This window comes from Garra rufa, chromosome 12 (assembly GCF_049309525.1).
Source record: "Garra rufa chromosome 12, GarRuf1.0, whole genome shotgun sequence".
NCBI lineage: Eukaryota > Metazoa > Chordata > Actinopteri > Cypriniformes > Cyprinidae > Garra > Garra rufa.
Genome location: NC_133372.1, coordinates 10,642,774 through 10,664,045, shown reverse-complemented (window position 1 = coordinate 10,664,045; position 21,272 = coordinate 10,642,774). Strand labels below are relative to the sequence as shown.

The following is a 21,272-nucleotide window of genomic DNA, read 5'->3' as shown; positions in this document are numbered from 1 at the left end:
CTGCATCAGTCAGAATGTTTTTAAAGGGGTCATAGATAATGGCCAATTACGAATAATATCACTATAGCCTATTTTATATAGATTTTTTTATTTTTACAAATTAATACATTTACATAAACTATACAGTCCAATAGTTAGAACTGTTATAAAACGTATACATTTTCATATACATTAACTATCGATATTTTAATGTGTTAGGTGTTTTACAGTGAAATGAATTTAGATACCAATCTTGCCTTATCAAAAGCAGTCGTAATCTTGACCCATGCTTTGTAGAGAGGGGTTGCAGTATGAAGTGGAGAGTGTAGGTTGGTCAAGTGAGCAGTAGGGGTAGGCAAGCACTGATTCGCCTTCTGCGGGCGTGCTGCTGATTGGACAGCGCTCCATAACCCGCTGCAGCGCACCACCTCGCAACCATTCGACCGCTTGTTCCATACACCGTCCGTTCGCATTGTGCTCAGGAGGAAACTGGCTGGATTTCACCAATGCAGATAATTTGACCGAAAAGGTAGGTTCGCAATGCACTGCCTCGTTGTAGTTCACCGAGTGTGTCGAGCATCTGCGTTTGTACAGCGTCCTATTCTGTAGGTGACAGGAGCAGCGCTACAAAGAGTCATGTGATGTTATGTTCTGGTTTTGGGGTAAAAGGAGAGATGCATAAAGCATTCTTTGCGTTTATTTTGAATCTGTTACCTGGAGACCAGCATTCATCCGCTTTCATCCGTGAATACTGTGAAACGTAAACACTGTGACATAACAGCCTATAAATGATGTAATATAAAGTTCAGCTACGCCATTTTTAACATTTGTTCTTTAAAAAAACATAACTGTTATGTAAATCATTGGCATGCAGTTCAAAGTAGGGTATTTGTTTTCTACTAGTAGCTTGTAGTAATACTAACCTATTTATGTCTTTGCTAGTCAATTGCCACTGGTAACAACTGGCAAATGTGGTCTTTGATATCAACTATACACTTCTTACTAGTACCTACTGCAGTTGTTTCTGGTACTAGTTTCAGTTTTACTAGTAACTGTTTATCAGCTAATATCACTACTTAATTTTTAGTTAGACTGGATCTTTGTTGAACTTGTTAAATGCTAAAGGCCACACCTTTTCATGAATTAAAACTATAGGTTGTTTAAAACTTATGTTTGTGGATCACATTCTTTTCATGTTCACTTAACATTGTTTTACTCTTTAAAACAATCTGTACATTTTCAGTTTCCTCCCTAAACATTAAAAATATTGTGCATTGTCATTGTCTTCCTTCATTTTCCATCAGCACATATGGTTTAACCTTTTAGTTTTGGTTATGAATTACCCTTTAAGTGGATAGTTCACCTAAAACTGTAAGGTCTGTCATCATTTACTCACCTTAATGTCATTTAAAACCTGTAAGCAAAATTAGCCTCCACTGGCAACACATTGTCACAATACTTTAAATACTATTTTGTGTTTACCCCCTTAATTGGTGGTCTATGACGGAAATGTCAAATGTACTGCTATACATCATATTTTGCAGATTGAAAGAAGGCTCTCCTATGGATCTGACCTCTGTCAGTCTACATTTTATTTAGTAGAGAGAGATTTAAAAAAAAAATTTACAAGGCAGTTGGCATCCTGTTAATACCGTCAGCTATATTTTTGCCATGATTTGGATGGTTGACATGCTTTGATTATGTTCTTTTGGGAATTAGTTCTGCTGAGCTAGCAATCATGCCCTCCTGCATAATCAGGAAACTTTTAAGGATGCTTTAAAGTTGCACTATTTCCATTTTAAGCTTTCTTGTCCGTGTGATCAAACACATGGGATGACATTTAATAAGGTGTCTGAGAGCATGCCTTAACGCTGACTTTTCTATTAAATAGTTATGACTCTTAATAGCGCCTGGCATGCACCCTGAGGCCCTGGTGTAGCACATACTGTACATTTGTTTGAACTCCTAAGGTCTTGGTCTCCTGTGGTATGATTGCACAATTATAGCACAATGATGTGTGGCATGCATTATTATTTCAAATTAACTTTCTCCATGTTGATCTGGTTATTGACTTACATATAGTTTATCAGTGTTTTTGTTCTTGCATAGTGATATTTCATAGATATTGAAGTGAGAGGTATACATTCCCATTCATATTACTTTGGCCTGACTTTTTCATTCTGAAGTATGAGTTTACCGCAGCACTGGTAATATAATGTCATTGTATTAGTGTGTGTCTGTGTGTGTGTGTGAGTGAGATTTCTGTGTAAGTAGAGCAGCTTCTCCCTGAGCTGAGGGAGAACAAACCCACTTGCATACCAATCACATTTTCTTGTTTAAGCATCTCTTATCCACATAAATATTTAAAGAGTAGAGAGTGTCTTATTTTCTGAAGTGCAGTTGAAACAGTTCTGGTTTATACCAAAGCAGTTATTAGACAAAACCCAACAGGCTACCATAAATGTAAAACACATTAATTGGTATTGAGAGAGAATTAAACCGATTCTGACCATGAAACGTCTGTCTTTTTTGTTTCGCCACTTATCATTGATTTCAAATTTTAAACTTAAGCTATGTGAATGTAGAATTCAAACTAATTGACTTTAGGCTAATGGGTTAATTTCCATTTTTTTAATTGGAATTTCAATTGTGGATTTCTTTTTAAATTCTGATTATGTTCCTGAACTTATGTTGATTTTGAAAATATGTGAAAAACAGGATGCAGAATTGTAATTCGATTTTTAAGGAAGTCGAATTAACAAGAGAATACCGTTGAAAAGAATTAATGTATCTGCTGTAAGTGTAGTTACTACAATTCATTTTTCATTATGAATTACCCAATAATATGTTGTCGTACAGACATAATTTTTCTCCAGAGAAACATTACATGAAATTAATCATTAATTTTGTTTTCAGTACTACGTACACTACCAGTCAAAAGTTTTTGAACAGTAAGGTTTTTAATGTTTTATAAAGAAGTCTCTTCTGCTCACCAAAGCCTGCATTTATTGATCCAAAGTACAGCAAAAACAGTAACATTTTGAAATATGTTTACTATTTAATATAACTGCTTTTTGTTTGAATATATTTTAAAATGTAATTTATTCCTGTGATTTTAAAGCTGAATTTTTAGCATCATTACTCCAGTCACATGATCCTTTAGAAATCATTCTAATTAGAGATCGACCGATATGGGTTTTTCTATAGCCGATGCCGATGTTTAGAGGTCAGGGTCAGACGATGGCCAATATGTGCTGCCGATTTTTTTGGGCCAATTTTTAGGGCCGATATCTTGAAGTTCTTCCCTTTATTTGCATGCTAAAATGTCACACTAATAATAAGTGGATGCACATCATTTCTAAACTTAACATAATGAACAATGAACACAATGAACCATCTTTCAGTATTATTATAAAAGATTTAACCAAAGATAACCAAACAAATCGAACTGACCAAGTATTAAATATATAAAACAGATAATATTTGTCACACCCCCGGACTTTTAGTTTGGTTTCTCCCATCAATTCCCCCCGCAGATCTGAGTGTTTTGGCTTCTCCCTCATTGTCTCCACCTGGATGTGTAATCAGTCTGTATTTATTAGTGCTGGGGGTAAACGATTATTTTTAAAACGATTATTCTGACGATTATTTTATCGAATAGTCGACTATTCTAATGACTAATTAGATGATTTATCTTTTTTTTTTTTTTTTTTTACATAGTTATCAGTTTCCTCCTAAAAGATCCTCCAAAATCGAAGTTGTGCTGGTGTGGTATGCTAGCTCCATCTTGCAAAGACTGCATATAACTATACCGTTACGTTTCTGGCTGTGTTTAAAATATTCCCACACCTTTGAGGTAGGAAGGCGAGTTGTTTTCTGATGACAGGTCTTGACATTAAGCTTTGACATGTGCTTGTCCTTCGGACAAGTAAATCAGACATTCACTTGTCCGAGTAAAAAAATTACTTGTCCAAGGCAAAAAAGAGCCTTTTTTTGCCGTAAATTAATCTTTTCTGAAGCAATAGTCTCATCACTGCTCTATAAGGTCTTACTTTAATCAGAATATTTGTGATATTTGCCTTAAATTGATTCTAGGACACTTTTTAACTTTATTTATCTAACCTTACTAAATGTGTCATCATTTATATTAAATTCTGAAATTTTATCAATACATTCAATTAGAATAACTAGACTCTGTATGGTTACCATTCAGATTAAATCAGTATCAACAAACTCCATCTTTCCACTGCACAGGAAAAACCCAGTCTGCATTGAAAATGCTAATGTATTTACTTAGACTGTTTAATGAAGATAAGAGGTTCCAAAAAATGCATTCACACAGTAAAACTGCAAATACATAAATAATGTTATAAGATTAATGTTGTACTTTTTTAACATATAAATCTAAAATGTTGAAAAAATGCATTACTTTTAAATTATGAAACGAACCACCAATAGGTGGCAGTAAGTCACTGTCTTAATGAGTGAGTCACGGATTCAACCATAGACGGATTCAGCCAGTTTGTTCACTGACTCACCTCATTCATTAAATTAAATGCTAAATCATTCAGTATTGAAACACCGCTGTGTGTTTGTCAGATTTGCGACTGTTCTGCTGCTTATTTCGTTAACAAAAACAGTCAGTGATTTGTCTAAAAATGTAAGTCAGTTAATATTAGTTAATATTAAATACTAGTTTATTGAACTATTGTTGTATAAAATCAATGTCACGTTTGCAATCGTAATGTTGCTTACCTATATAATATGTTATACAATATTTATCTTTTTTTTTCTGCCGCAGTATGTTTGTTTCTTTGTGTATGCTGTTACGCCTATTAGTTTTAAAATTTCCGTGAGTCAGATAGGCTGCACGTGCTTGATCCTTGATACTGTCCGTTTTCAGTCACCGTTTACACTGTAAGTAATACACTCTGAATCATTCTCACCAAAGTTTCGGTGCTACGCTAGTTATTGTTTGTTATTGATGTATCAGGTTACTTGTCCGGTCGGGCAAGTAAAATTCTCCTTCACTTGCCCATTCACAAAATCCACTTGTCCCGGACAAGCGTTAATGTCGAGCCCTGTTTCTGATGACATGTATTGCTTGGGAGTGCAGGCTGCTGAACCTGAGAAGTGGACGGAGTTTCGTTATCCATGCTGCTTTGTTTTGGTCGCCCACATGCATCTGGTGAGTGGGCGTGATGTGTCGACTACTGGATTTGACGTCAACGTTTTTTTAGAACCGAGTCGTCGACATCATCGACGCGTCGCTGCAGACCTAGTATTTATGCCGCGTTCCAGGCAACCCGTAACCCGTGTTTTTCCAACCTTCTACCCATAAAAGTGCACCCGAACAGCAGTCAAACCCGTGACTTCCCACTCGTGAACTCGTACTAGATCGATGTACTCCCAGTTCCGAGCTCTGAGGTAACATAGCCTGTGAAACCACTGTGTCAGCACCTACGGGTGCGGTGTTTATGCAAGTGGTACACAGTGCAAAAATAGACTTTAGGACAATATAACTTTGCAAACAAATTAATAATAATGTAATAATAACGAATGCGCTTAGGCAGTTTGGGGTGACTTGCCTGGAACGCTATAAAGTCATGAGTCATGATTTAAAGTCGTGATTTACGAGCTAAAAAACCTGCCTGGAACGCAGCATTAGTGTGTGTGTTTTCCCCTCAATGCTGTCGGTCTTTAATGTTACCACTCCGTGTTCCTGTGTCTGCCTGTTTCCCGTTGGATTTATTAAATACTTCTCATTTTACTACGTCATTGTTCGTCTGTTCCTGCCTGAATCGTGACAGAAAAACAGTCCGAAACAGTTTTTTTTTTTTTGCGTCATACCCCATTTTTATTTCTCGTTTGCGTTTCCCAGTCTTTTTGTTTCCATTGTGTTTCCCCCATGGATTCCTTCCTACGTCAGGAATTCATCCTCCTCCGGCTCAAGCAGGGGGATTTACCGCTCGAGGGATTTACGCTCATGTTCCAGCTTGTAGCAAACACCACCAGCTATCCGGACGACGCGCTCTGTGTGTTCTATGACGCTAGCCTCAACGCATCATGCAGAGCGCCGTCGTCCGAGGACGGCCCTCGAGTGGACTTCGCCGCATTTGTGGAGTGGACACTGGCGAGAAACAAACCCTCGTTTTCCACCCGTTCCCAGGAGAACCTCGTCAGTGCCACTCCAAACTCAGAGCCCAGCCAGCCACCCTGACCCGCGGATTACGAGCCTGAGCCCATTGTAGACGGGAAGCTCGAGCCCGGAGCGACAGCAGTATGGAGCGCCGATGGGCTCAAAACTTCCAAACAGGTGCGAGAGCCGGCCATTACATCTGCGACGGTGGAGTGCTTCGTGGAGCAAGAGAGGGCGGTAGAGAGCCCTGCCCACTGCACCACTAATGGGGGTGAGCATGAGCACAACTCTGGGGATTTAATAGACTTTGTCACGGAAATACCCGTCTGCCTGGATTTCCCACCCACCCTCCCTCTTCTGTCTCTGCCTGATTCTCCGCTGGTTCCGCCCAGCCTTCCAGAATCCCCGCTGTCTTCTGTCTGTCCCCTTACTCACCCTCAGCCCACCATCTGTGCGGTGGGTTCGCCGTGGGTCTGCCAGTCCCTATCGGTGTCATGGCTGGAGGATCCCTCACCATCGCCTCCAGCCTCAGAGTCCTGGACTCCGCCTCGGCCCTCCGACCCTGCGGCTCCACCCCGGGTCTCTGCTCCCTCGTCTCCACCGTCGCCCGTCGGTCCACCAGACCCGCGGATATAATAATTCACTACGGGGGCAGCCGTGGCCTAATGGTTAGAGAGTCGGACTTGTAACCCAAAGGTTGCAGGTTCGAGTCCCAGGTCCGGCAGGGATTGTAGGTGGAGATTGTGAATGTCAGCACTCTCTCCACCCTCAATACCACGACTGAGGTGAGTCCCTTGAGCAAGGCACCATTCCCTCAACTGCTCCCCGGGTGCCCTCCTTTCCTTTCCTATAACCACCCACCGTGCATCAGTGTCTCCGAGCGAGGCGGAGTAATCACAAAGCTGCATTGTTTGTGAGAGCCGCCGCCTTCTCCACCCCATGCACAGAGTGAAATTCTCCGACTCCAATAGAGGAAAAATAAAACAGAACTTATAACACTGGCTAATATGTTAGCAAACAAGCTGCTGATAGTTTTAGACTACAGTCCTTAAACTTAACTGCAAGTAAACAAACCTTTAACCAGCCGTAGCATTATGCCAGTTCCCGACGGACCTATGATTTTCTTTCACTAAGTGAAAGCAACACTTCCTAGTTTACTAGTAATATATAGTAAATATTTGGCCATGGGACTTTGAAATATCAGAATTTAAGCCTTACATTTATCTCTCAGAACTGTTATTGAATCTTACAAAAGTTGTGGCTTGGGGCCCTTCACAGCAGCGTGTTTTACCGCACCAATAACAAGGGGCTGCCCGCAGACGTGCCTGACTTTAAATCGCCGCTACTAAACACGGATATCGGCCGATGCCGATATATTAAAAAATGGCAAATATCTGCCCGATATATCGGCCTAACGATATATCGGTCGACCTCTAATTCTAATAGTTTCATTTGTTGCTCAAAAAACAATTCTTCTTCTTCTTCTTCTTCTTCTTCTTCTTCTTCTTCTTCTTCTTCTTCTTCTTCTTCTTCTTCTTCTTCTTCTTCTTCTTCTTCTTCTTCTTCTTCTTCTTCTTCTTCTTCTTCTTAATAATAATATGTTGAAAACAGCTGAGTAGAATATTTTAAGGTTTCTTTAATAAATAGAAAGTTCAGAAGAACAGCGTTTATGGAAATGGAGAAATCTTTTGTAACATTATAAAAATCATCACTTTTAAACAATTTAAAGCATCTTTGTTATATAAAAGTAGTAATTTCTATCATTTCTTTTCCTAAAAAATACACTGACTCCAAGTTTTTGAATAGTATAGTGTAGAATGTTACAAAAGCTTTTTATTTAAGATAAATGCTGATCTTTCTGTTCATCAAAGAATCCTGAAGAAATTTACTCAACTGTTTTAAATATTGAAGACTGGAGTAAAGAAAATGCTGAAAATGTAGCTTTGATCACAGGAATAAATTACATTATAAAATATTTTTAAATATAAAACAGGTATTTTAAATAGTAATATTTCATTTTTTTTCTGTACTTCAAATAAACAAATGCAGGCCTGGTGAGCAGAAGATACTTTTTAAAAAAAAACATTAAAAATTCAAAAACTTTTGACCGGTAGTGTATACATTTGATATTTGGTATTTGATTTATGCATATATTTCATATCTCATGGAGGCACACAATTTAAAGGAGACTTAGTCCTTATAGCAGATTGTTAGCTGCATTCAAATTCACATTTTATGTACGACTCTGTGTAATTTATGCTGTAGAACAAAACAATCTCATATGGTAACACAAGCCTGGTTTTATTCATACTGTAAATGGACAACAGCCATTCGAAAATCCCAATGGAAATTCCTGTGGTAATCTATGGCAAATTAGCCTTCCAAGTTTGGCCTACAAATTGATGGCATGACTGTACAGCTCTATTACAATTAAACATCCTGTGGCATGCAGCCATATCAATTAAATTCCGACTCATCAACTGAAATGAATAATACTGAAAAAATATCTCATTGATTTGAAACATCTGCATATTTTAAAAAGGGTTTCAAGGCTGTAATTTATATAAATTTACCTATGTATGTTTGCTGCGTGTTTGTTTTGAGCAAACAATATAAGCAAATGTTAAAAAACATGACAGTTGTTGCTGTTGAAACCAGTATTAGGAAGGATCATACCTACACACACTGCCTCAAGATTTATCATTAGTGAGAGAAGCAGTGCCAGCCATCTGTTTATTGATCAATAAATCACAGAAAGCCTTACGTTAGCAAACACAATTATACACATGACAAATATGCAGCCATTGAACCAAGAAATATGGTTTAGACTCTGACAGACATTATTTACTTTTATTCATTACGGATTGAGTCAGTCAGAGACAGAGAAGAGAGACAGACAACTCAGAGCATGATTGAGTTGTTTTATTGTTCATTTTTCTCACTCAAATTGCCAATTTTTTGATTTACACTCAAAAAAAACAAAAGAAATTTTGAAGTACGAAAGTGGAGTTTTATGAAAACTTAAATGAAAGTATTTTTAAATAGTGATTGTAATATGATTAGATATACAGTATATTTACTGGAAAACAAAACAAAAATACTGATGAAAACATGTTTGCAGTGCATTTAGTGCAACTAAATTAAGTTATAGTCGCAGTAATGGTCAGTGAAAGCACTATTATAGCATTTCCACACACATCTTTCTCCATCTGACTAACTAAATCTGTTGTAAATCAAATTATATTACATCTGCCAGACTAAAACATAATACTCATCCATCAGTATTCAGCTGCATGTCCTGTTATTTGCCAATAACATGACGTCTAAACGTCAATGTCCAGCTAGTATAATTAGTAACAATAGGTTATGTGAACACCATAAAATATATCCAAATATATATATAGCTATGATCGCCAAGTATATATCTCTTCAGTTTCTCTCTAATTCAGCCTTAAAGATAGTTCTCCCAAAAATTTAAATTCTGGAAACATCTGTTTTTATATGATTCTAACACAAAGGAAATATTTTTGAATAATATCGTCTCCAATCATTTCCATTTTAATTTATTTTAATGAAAGAAAATGGTGGATTTGGACAGTTGTGCTCCAAAATGACAAAAAACAATTACCATAAAACTATTATAAAAGTAAATTAGCTATATACACTACCGTTCAAAAGTTTGGGATCAGTACGATTTATGTATTTTAAATAAGTTTCTAATGCTCATCAAGGCTGCATTTATTTGATCAAAAATACAGACAAAAAAATTATATTTTGAAATATTATTACGATGTAAAACAATTTTCTTCTATTTTAGTATACATTAAAAATCTAATTTATTTCTGTAATCAAAGCATTTTTCAGCATCATTACTCCGTGTCACATGATCCTTAAGAAATCATAATAATATACTGATTTATTATCAGCGCTGGAAACTAATATTTTTTTTGGAACCTGGATACTTTATTTCAGGATTCTTTGATGAATAAAAAGTTAAAAATAACAGCATTTATTTCAAATAGAAAAAATCTTCCAACAATATACACTACTGCTTAAAAGTTGGGGTCAGTACATTTTTATTCTTTCTATTTGGGAAGAAATTAATACTTTTATTCAGCAAGGATGTGTTATATTGATAAAAAAAATGATAGCAAAGACTTATATTGTTATTCATCAAAGAATCCTAAAAAAGAATCACAGGTTCCAAAAAAATATTTGGTAGCACAGCTGTTGCTAGATAATTCTAACAATAAATCGGCATATTAGAATGATTTCTGAAGGATCATGTGACACTGAAGCCCGGAGTAATAGCTGATGAAAATTCAGCTTTGCATCACAGGACAAAATAATTTTAATGTATGTTAAAATATAACCATTATTTTATATTGTAATGACATTTTGCAGTATTATTGTTTTTCTGTATGTTTTGATCAAATAAATGCAGTCTTGGTGAGCATAATAGACTTCTTTACAAAACATTACAAGTCTGATCCCAAACTTTTGAGTGGAAGTGTAGCCTACCAAGTCATGAAAAAGATAGAAAGGTATTTGAAACAAGCAGTTGAAAGAAATAGTTGATTAAGTGAAGTCATTAACAAACTGGGCAGCAAGACAGGTAGAAAAAGTCTGTGTATGGGTTTGGAATGACATTAGGGTGAGTAAATGGTGATAGAATTTTCAATTTTAGCTGAACTATCCCTTTAAGGGTGAAAGAGAGAGAAATGAGCTGTAGATAAGGAGATACATATATATTGTGGTCTTAGAAGCTATAAAACAATCCTGAATAGCTTTCTTTTTTTATGGTTAATGACCCAGAAACTATTTCATGCATATGCAAATTCACTGTCACAGAGAGACACTCACATACAGACATTCATAAAAGTGATACCCTACTTTGTTTTGCCAAAGTAGCATGCTGAAGGTTAATCACTGCACTCAGAACTGTTTGACTGGATGCCCCATGGCAACAGCAGAGTATCCCACGGCAACTGTAGACAAATGCTGTATTCCGAAAAGCAAAATGGTGCCATCACTTGGATACATAATTACCAAACAAAAGACTAGAGCAACAAGATGGAGGTTACATATGACTGTGACTGACAAATCTGAAAACACTGAAAGTGTGTAGGTGTGCATGTGTGTGATCATCCATAAAACAAACACACACACACACACACTTTTTTTATTCCAAGAAAAAAAAAATTAATAAATGAATATGTAATGTGTATCACTGCAAAACTTGTTCTTTAGCTTCCATACTGTGACATTTGCAGTATTTGCATGTTTCTGACCTTTTTAAAGAAAAGGAAAGGGAGTCTGTTGATCGGAAGCAAAGAAGGGGGACTCAGGATAAAGAATAGGTTATGTTTGTATAGTGGAGAGTCTTGCTTACCCATTTTATTTTTAGGACCAGAAAACCCATCATTCTCAATCTTAACCTATTCTCCCTCTGTTCCTTTGCTATTTCTACCTACTTTTGACACACCTATTAATAGACATGTTACAATGCATATTTATACTATATGTGTGTGTGTGTGTGTGTGTGTGTGTGTGTGTGTGTGTGTGTGTGTGTGTGTGTGTGTGTGTGTGTGTGTGTGTGTGTGTGTGTATATATAGCAGTTTGGGATCAGTAATATTTTATTGTTTTTTTAAGACGTTTCTTATGCTTATCAAGGCTGAATTTATTTGATCAAAAATCCAGAAAAACTAAAATTTATTTCTGTGATGCAAAGCTCAGGGTTCCCACAGGTCATGGAATTTCTGGAATATCATGGAATTTTAAAAGGTCTATTCCAGATATTAAAAGTCAGGGAATATCAGGGATTTTTGTTTGTCGCTTTAAATTTTGGTTTCCATTTATCAAAATGTTATTTTTCTTTACTGTATTTTTTGTTTTGTTATGGTTAGGCTATTTTTCAGTGCCGCTTGTCCACTGGCAATCATGCAGTTACCAATCTGTACATATTAAGTAAGGCAAACATGCCAGGAAAATGTAAATGTGAAGAGCTTTGGCTGCAAAATGACCATTTCAAACACTGGGTGTTAAAAGTAGATGACAGAAAAGCACAAAGTAAATGTGAAGAAAAATAACAAGAATGAATGATGAACTTGGTGACAAAAAAATCCCTCCGAGTGTTTAACCCCTGAAAGTATCAAAAACATAAATGGAATAGAAATACAAAGACTCCGGTTCCATTCTTCAGGTTCACTCCTGTACTTGAATAGGAGAAACTGCAACGCACAATATGGCGAAACCTTCTAAATGAGGCTGGTCTACACTCTTAAAAATAAAGGTGCTTTAAAAGGTTTTTCACAGCGATGCCATAGAAGAACCATTTTTGGTTCCACAAAGAACCATTTAGTTGAAGGTTCTTTAAAGAACCATCTCTTTCTTGCCTTCCTTCGCCACAAAGAACCTTTTGTGAAGCAGAAAGGTTCTTCAGATGTTAAAGGTTTTTTATGGAACCTTACACAAAAAAGGTTCTTCTATGGCATCATGAAGCACCTTTGTTTTTAAGAGTGTAGCCTGAAAAATAAGCTTTTTAGACACTATTTGAGCATAAGAAACAACATTCATGGGGCAGATCATTTCAAATTTTGTTGATGATTTGAAATATGTAATTTAATTGCGTGTTCAGCGAGCAGTTTTTGAGATTTTAGGATTCCCCCATTTATTTAGATAGGACTTGGTCTTGTATGAGCTGACCAGAGGCATTGCAAATATGGCTGCTGAGCGAACACACTTTACTTACAAGGGACTTTGGATTACCTTAGTTTTGTACTAGAAACGTCTGTGAACAAGTAAATAAAGCTTGCAAATGGATGAATTTAAAATACTGTCTGTTGCCATTTTTTTTTTTATCTGCTCAGTGCTCAGCAGAACAGCTGCCTGTATTTTCGTTCATTATAGATCATGGAAATTCAGCTTTTTAGTCAGTGAAAATCATGGAATTTGACATTTGGCTTAGAGTGGGAGTTTTCAGGGTCATTACTCTGGTCTTCAGTGTCACATAATCCTTCAGAAATCATTCTAATATGCTGAAATATTATCAGTGTTGGAAACAGTTGTGCTGCTTAACATTTATTTGGAACCTGTGATACTGTGATGAATAGCTTTTATTTAAAATAGAAATCTTTTGTAACAATATAAACTACCATTTAAAAATGTGTGGTCAGTAAATCTTTATTCTTTAAAATTAATACTTGTATTCACCAAGGATGTGTTAAATTGATCAAAAGTGGTAGCAAAAACTTACATTGTTAGAAAAGGTTTTTATTTTGAAAAAATGCAGTTTTTTTTTTTCACTTTTATTCATCGAAGAATCCTGAAAAAGTATTACTGGTTCCAAAAAATATTAAGCAGCAATGTTGCCATCATTGATAAAAAAAAGTACTAAATCAGCATATTAGAATGATTTCTAAAGGATCAGGTGACACTTAAGAATATATATATATATATATATATATATATATATATATATATATATATATATATATATATATATATATATAATGCATGCTGATTAGTTGTCAACGTCAGAAACAGTTGTGCTGCTTAATATTTTGGAATTTTTGGAACCTGTGACACTTTTCAGGTTTCTTTGATCAAAAAAGTTCGAAAGAACAGTATTTATTAAAAATATTAATCTTTTATTACAATATACACTACTGTTCTAAAGCTTGGGGGCAGCACATTATATATAAAATTGATAAAAATGATAGTAAAGATTTATAGTTCTAAAAGATTTTTAATTTGAATAAATTTTATTGTACAGTTAAAAATAACCCAGCTCTGGGTGAAATATGGACAAACGCACTAACCCATTTTATTTAACTCATCTATTGCTTAAAAATTACTGTTAATAATAATATATTTATAATAATAATAATATTTATTAGTAATGTGAATAAATATAATTAAATAATATAAAAAATAACTATTAATAAACTCACTTTTTGATTATTGCTAATGCCTCAAATAATTATGTCTTATTTTTAATCAATTTATTTTTATTTGTTTTTACCTATTTTGGGTTCATTTTAAGCCAGCCATATGGTAATTTTTAAACAACAGTTGAGTTAAAACTACCCAGAAGGCTGGGTTAAATATTTAATTCAACCGCTGGAACAAAACAACCCAATCGCTGGGTTTGTCCATATTTTACCCAGTGATGGGTTGCATTTAATCCAGCATTTAACTTAATAAAAACTATATAATCATTAAAAATTGCTAAAGTTTTAGCTAAAATTTAAATAAAAACAAAATATAAAAACTTTGATAGTATAAAAAAGTGGCATATGATTACATGATAATATGGTTTATGCCTGGTGTGTTATGTGTTGAAGACACTTTATACTGACAGAAAACATAGCGATGCCTCAGTCACTCCTGTGTCTAACTAAGGGTAATAGAGGTTCATAGAAACAATACAAACAGGCCAGAAAAAAGGGATGAGTCACTTTTCTCTCCCAAGTGAGGTTCTGAGGGAGCTAAGGGGGCCCACAAATTGCCTCTGGCTCCACTGTTGGAATCCTTCCCAGACAATTGCTGCTGATGTTGTTTGTTTGCCATCTTTTGTGTCTTCAGGTGCAAAAATTCTGCTGAAGTGCTATTTTATAATAGAGACAGATAGATCTTTTTACCAGGTCTGCCTTTCATTTACAGTCCCACTGGTAATACTAACACCTTCTGTTTATGTGTATTTTCGGTTTGTGGGGGATTTCAGTGTTCTATTAAGTATTCTTTTATATAACATGTTTATGCTATATTTTGTATGCTGCAGTGTATGTACACATACTGGAGTACATAAGACATGTACATACTGTACTGTAAGTCTAATTCGAACAAATTTATACTTGCATACAGTTTATTTTGCACTTACTGTATTTGTTTGTCTGTCTAATAATTCAGATGCAATACGGTAACTGGAGAACCCAACATGCTGAGAGGGCTAAATATAGAATGATGATCATAAGATATCAGTACAGCATGTGTGTTTTTCACTACATACAACATTCACAAACATTTCTCCTATATTTTTCTGTTTTTCTATTTTAGATTCACATACAGCCTAAAAGTGGGATCTGGGAAGAAAACAAACACCCCTCATATGCGAAGAGCACATCTCGGTTTTCTGTGACCTACAGAGAGAGGCATCCTGCAGCACCTGAACTGAGAAGCATCTCTGTCCACTCCAGCCTATATGCTTTATTAATGATGTCGGAACAGACGCAATGCAGTGATGACCCACAGTGATAGAAGGTCAATCACTGGAAAGTGGATGCAAATCTCAGCACAATTGGAATTGGAGTATAGACGCTTCTAGAAACATCTAGAACAGTGGTTCTTATCTATTTTGACTTTTTGTCAGCAGTTTTCAATGCCTAAGGTAGGATATTTCTGCTAGTATTTCTGCTATAATCATGAAAAAAATTGCTTGTTTTTAATCTTTTTATAAACACAAATTGGGAAAAAAGATGAAATAGTAAATGAGGGGATTTTAAGTATTTTAAGCATTTGAATATGTTTTAATTTATTAATAATATTATGAATAATAATAAATAAATAATAATATATTCAAGTGAATAATTTTAAGTTATCCTGCAGCCCCCTTGCGGGCCCTAGTGGGATTGCCTGGTTGAGAAAAACTGATCTACAGTGAGAGAAAAATTTATTTGATCCCTTCTGATTTTGTACGTTTGCCCACTGACAAAGAAATAATCAATCTATAATTTGAATGGTAGGTTTATTTTAACTGTGAGAGACAGAATAACAACAAAAAATCCAGAAAAAATGCATTTCAAAAAAGTTATACATTGATTTGCATTTTAATGAGTGAAATAAGTATTTGATCCCCTATCAATGACCAAGATTTCCGTCTCCCAGGTGCCTTTATACATTCTTTTAAAATAAAGTGTTACCAAAACCTGTCCACAGAAGCAGTCAATCAATCAATCAGATTCCACCATGGCCAAGACCAAAGAGCTGTCCAAGGATGTCAGGGACAAGATTGTAGACCTACACAAGGCTGGAATGGGCTTCAAGACCATCGCCAAGCTGCTTTGTGAGAAGGTTGACAACAGTTGGTGCGATTATTTGCAAATGCACAACTGTCAATCTCCATCGGTTTGGGGCTCCATGCAAGATCCCACCTCGTGGAGTTTCAGTGATCATGAGAACGGTGAGGAGTCAGCCCAGAACTACACAGGAGGATCTTGTCAATGATCTCAAGGCAGCTGGGACCATAGTCACCAAGAAAACAATTGGTAACACACTACACTGCGAAGGACTGAAATCCTGCAGTGCCCACACGGTCCCCCTGCTCAAGTAAGCACATGTACAGGCCTGTCTGAAGCCAATAAACATCTGAATGATTCAGAGGAGAGCTGGGTGAAAATGTGGTCAGGTGTGACCAAAATCAAGCTCTTTGGCATCAACTCAACTCGTGTCGTGTTTGGAGGAGGAGGAATGCTGCCTATGATGTCAAACATGGAGGTGGAAACATTATGCTTTGTGTTTTTTTTTTTTTCTTCTAAGGAGACAGGACAACTGTACCGCATCAAAGGGACAATGGACTGGGCCATGTACCATCAAATCTTGAGTGAGAACCTCCTCCCCTCGGCCAGGGCATTGAAAATGGGTTGTGGATGGGTATTCCAGCATGACAGCGACCCAAAACACACGGCCAAGGCAACAAAGGAGGGGCTCAAGAAGAAGCACATTAAGGTTCCAGAGTGGCCTAGCCAGTCTCCAGACCTTAACCCCATAGAGGATCTATGGAGGGAGCTGAAGGTAAGCCTTGAAACTCTAATGACTTGGAGAGGATCTGCAAAGAGGAGTGGGACAAAATCCCTCCTGAGATGTGTGCAAACCTGGTGGCCAACTACAAGAAACATCTGACCCCTGTGATTGCCAACAGGGGTTTTGCCACCAAGTACTAAGTCATATTTTGCGAAGGGATCAAATACTTATTTCACTCATTAAAATGCAAATCAATTTATACAAATTTTTTTTAATTTGTTTTTTTTTTTTTGTTTTTCTGCCTCTCACTGCTCAAATAAACCTAGCATTAAAAGGCTCTTTGTCAATGGGCAAAAGTACAAAATCAGCAGGGGATCAAATAATTTTTTCCCTAACTGTAGAATGTGAATCAGTCTAAAGCCCCGTTCACACCAAGAACGATACTGAAAACTATAACTATAAGGATGAGAATAGCAATGTTCACACCACAACTATAATGATAATGATACAGGGCAATGATATCGTTGGGATCACTTTCAGAATGATTTTTTTTTAGCTGATGAATGATAAAACACTGACAGCTAATCAGACTTCATTCAAATTTAAAAGGCTTGTGCATTTGAAACAGCAGGCAACATTGCAAACAGACATTGCACAGCAAACAGAGTAAAACATAAAATTGCCTCAGGAATTCAGCGCTAGTTTGGACAACATCATCTTGAGTCCATATTGTATTTATTTCCACTAGCATTACATTGATTATGTTAAAGACATGCTAGATTCACTGTTTAGATGCGCTCGAAACGTGCATGCTGAGGACATCTACTGGTTAAAATCGTGTAAATGCAACAAAAATAGACAGTTATCTTTTACTAGTGTAGTTATGGTTGTATTTATAGTTATCGTTATCGCTCTTGGTGTGAACGGGCCTTTAGTCTGTTTTCAATAACCGCAAATGAAGGAACACTGATATCCATTTAAATGACTGGTGGCATTTGGTCTATGAGGAAAATGTTGAGTAATGTTTGTGTTTCTAGAAAGAATGCTTCTGAACACATCTAAACCAGCACTGACATCAAAAGATGGATGGTTTGTGCTCAACTGAGCAATGTTTGTCAAATAACTCCAACGTGATTGGCCCTGTGGGCTGTACGCGTGTGATTGACAGGTGATCCAGCCACTGACGAGATGCCATCAAAGGTGTCATGCCTGTATTTGCTGACTGTGGTCTGCTGGGCCAGCGCGCTGTGGTATCTCAGTGGCTCTCGGCCTTCAACCACCTACGTGGGTCAGATAAACTTCACGCCCCGGAAACCTCTCCCGAGGCTGTCGAAGAACGACTCCTTCAGCAATATCCGAACGCGTACTCTGAACCCACACAATTTCAAGTTCCTCATCAATGAGCCCAACAAATGCGAAAGCACAACACCCTTCCTCGTTCTCCTCATCAGCACCAACCACAAAGAGTTTGATGCCCGCCAGGCGATCCGGGAGACGTGGGGAGATGAGAACACGTTTGGTGACATTCGCATTTTGACGCTGTTTCTTCTTGGGTACAGCCCTGAACCTGTCCTCAACCAGATGGTGGAACAAGAGAGCCAGATCTTCCATGACATCATAGTCGAGGACTTTGTGGATTCCTACCACAATTTGACTCTGAAGACTCTCATGGGTATGCGATGGGTGTCCTCGTTTTGTCCCAACGCGGAGTATGTCATGAAAACAGACAGTGATATATTTGTCAACATGGACAATTTAGTCTTTAACCTGCTGAGACCCAACTCCAAACCAAGACGCCGCTTTTTCACAGGTCACGTGATAAATGGTGGACCCATACGTGATGTCCACAGCAAGTGGTTCATGCCCAGGGAGCTCTACCCTGATACCAGGTACCCACCATTTTGCTCTGGCACTGGATACGTCTTCTCCGGAGACATTGCGGAGCTGATTTATAAAACATCCCTCCATACAAGACTCCTACATCTGGAGGATGTGTACGTGGGACTGTGCCTGCGGAAACTAGGCATTCAGCCTTTCCAGAACAGTGGATTCAATCACTGGAAAATGTCCTACAGTCTTTGCCGCTACCGAAAAGTCTTGACTGTGCATCAGATCTCGCCAGAGGAGATATTGAGAATATGGAACGATATGTCTAATAAGAAACATCTCAAATGCTAGCGAATGCGAGATGGTTGTGGAATAATGTGATGTTGAAAACATGGTTATTTATTGGTATGAACAGGACTGGTTTGATACAGCAATACAGTTGGTTTACTTGCAACACAGACCACACTCATGAAACCGATTTCAGTCTGTGGAGCAATATGCGCAGGGTTAAACTGGATTCACAAGGTACTTGCAATGATTATAATGGTTTTAAACTGGTGTTTTGGGCCTTACATACTTACAAACATTATTCATATACTGTACCAAGCCGCTGTGAATTGCTTTATATTGAAGGGATAGTTCACCTGAAAATGAAAATTGTGTCATTATTGACTTACCCTCATGAGGTTCCAGACCTGTAAGGACACAAATTAAGAATTTTTTGAATGAAATCCGACTTTGCTTTCTGACTTTGCATAGACAACAACGCAACTAAAACGTTATGGCCCAGTGGTTCAACAGTAATTTTATGAAGCTTTATGAAGAATTGTTGAATAAAGTCGATTGTTTTGTTTTCTTGGCGCAGAAAAAGTATTCTCGTAGCTTCATAAAATGAATAGTCACATGGGCTATTTTTTAAGATGAACGAAGGTCTTACGGGTTTGAAACGACATGAGGGTGAGTAATTTTTCAGTAAATTATCTCTTTAATAATACCAACTTTCAAAGGAACAAAGTATTATATGAGAAATAGCAGTGCAATATTTACTATCCCAAATGTTTGCCATAAACTACATTTATTCTGTATATCTCTCTAAAAATGAATGATAACTAGAATAACCCATGGGAATGCATATTTATGTGTAGTTCAAGCCTTTGCAAAGCAGTAGAGCTCAGTTTCATAACTGTGGTAGGTAAATTATGTTGCTTTTTTAGGTTACAATTAAATAATAGATGCAAAAATAGATGGTGTAAACACACTTTAATTCTGCATGCAGTACGCACTTTTTTTAAAAGGGGTTGTATTATTTTTTTGTATTATTTAAATTGTATATTTTATTATATTTTTTATATAATTAATTTTGTAAATACCTTACTGTTTTTTTTCTGCAAAATTTAGTTTGTGACTATTTTCCAATCTCTCTTTTACCTTTAAATCTGAAAGCTACAGTATGAACATTTAGTTGCTTATGATGACCTCTTTAACATAAGGAGCTATGCAAAATACTCCAAGCAATCTGGCTAAATTTGAGAAACATGCTTAAACCAATCGCCCAAGCATACTGTAACCCTGTAATACCACTGGGACAAAAGTGTTCACTTTTCACTTTTACTAATAGTAGGTACTTTGTATTTTTGACAACCATCTTGAGTGATTGTGTGCTGTATTACTGTATATTTATCCATTTGATTGTACTGCTGATGGATGAAAGAAACAGGACGGGAGTAAATCTGTCTTCTATTGTAATAATGTAACACATAGCACATATGACAAGGCCATGCTGGGACCATGCACTTTATTTTGTATCTGAAAACTCATAGACAGGCTCGTTTTACACTGCTAACTGTGTATTTAATAAACATATCCACTTTTTCTTAAACAAAAGTGTACTGTAAAGGTGCCTCTGCATGTATCCTGACATGTCTTTTGTCCTTAAAAATAAACACTGGTATATCTATAGCAGTAGGCAACAAAACATTGTATGGTTCAAAAAAAATTATAGATTTTTCTTTTATGGCAAAAATGTTAGGATATTAAGTAATTTCTTACCGTAAATCTATCAAAACGTAATTTTTGATTAGTAATATGCATCGCTAAGACAACTTTTAAAGGCGATTTTCTCAATATTTTCATTTTTGCACCCTCAGAATCCAGATATTCAGATAGTTGTATCTTTGTCAAATATCGTAACAAGCCATAAATCAGTGGAAAGCTTATTTACTCAGATGAACTGAGTCTTATGGTTTTGTGGTCCAGGGTCACAATTGTATGAATCTTCTGTTGGATCAAAACTGATTCAATTTCCACAAACCCTGCTTATCTTACTAGATTAGCTGTTAAACTGTTCAACATTACTGACATCTGTTGGCCAAGAAATGCCAAATCAACCTTGTACTGTACAAAGAGATCCATCCATCCATCAATTCTCCAAACCACAAGAGAGCAATGTCAAAAAATCTGATCCTTTAAGACTATTTCTGTTAGAAACTCTTGCCACAATTTCACCAATATTTGGGTGCTTATTGCATTTATTATCGGACACTGGCTTCTAGATTCTGCCATTAGAAAAAAGGTTAAGTTTCTCTT

At 36.6% G+C, this 21,272-nt stretch overlaps 1 protein-coding gene across 2 annotated transcripts; it reads left to right on the top strand.

The window, feature by feature from the left end:
* Positions 1–376: 376 nt before the first annotated feature.
* On the top strand, positions 377–21,159 carry b3galt1a (UDP-Gal:betaGlcNAc beta 1,3-galactosyltransferase, polypeptide 1a). 2 transcript variants are annotated; one of them, XM_073851187.1, is made up of 3 exons: positions 377–508; positions 15,177–15,507; positions 18,028–21,159. In XM_073851187.1, the coding sequence occupies exon 3, from the start codon at positions 18,048–18,050 to the stop codon at positions 19,035–19,037; it is 990 nt and encodes a 329-aa protein (XP_073707288.1). In that variant the 5' UTR covers positions 377–508; positions 15,177–15,507; positions 18,028–18,047; the 3' UTR covers positions 19,038–21,159. The 2 variants fall into 2 exon arrangements, with proteins under 2 accessions (XP_073707288.1, XP_073707289.1); XM_073851188.1 differs by having other exon boundaries at positions 17,897–21,159.
* Positions 21,160–21,272: the final 113 nt, after the last annotated feature.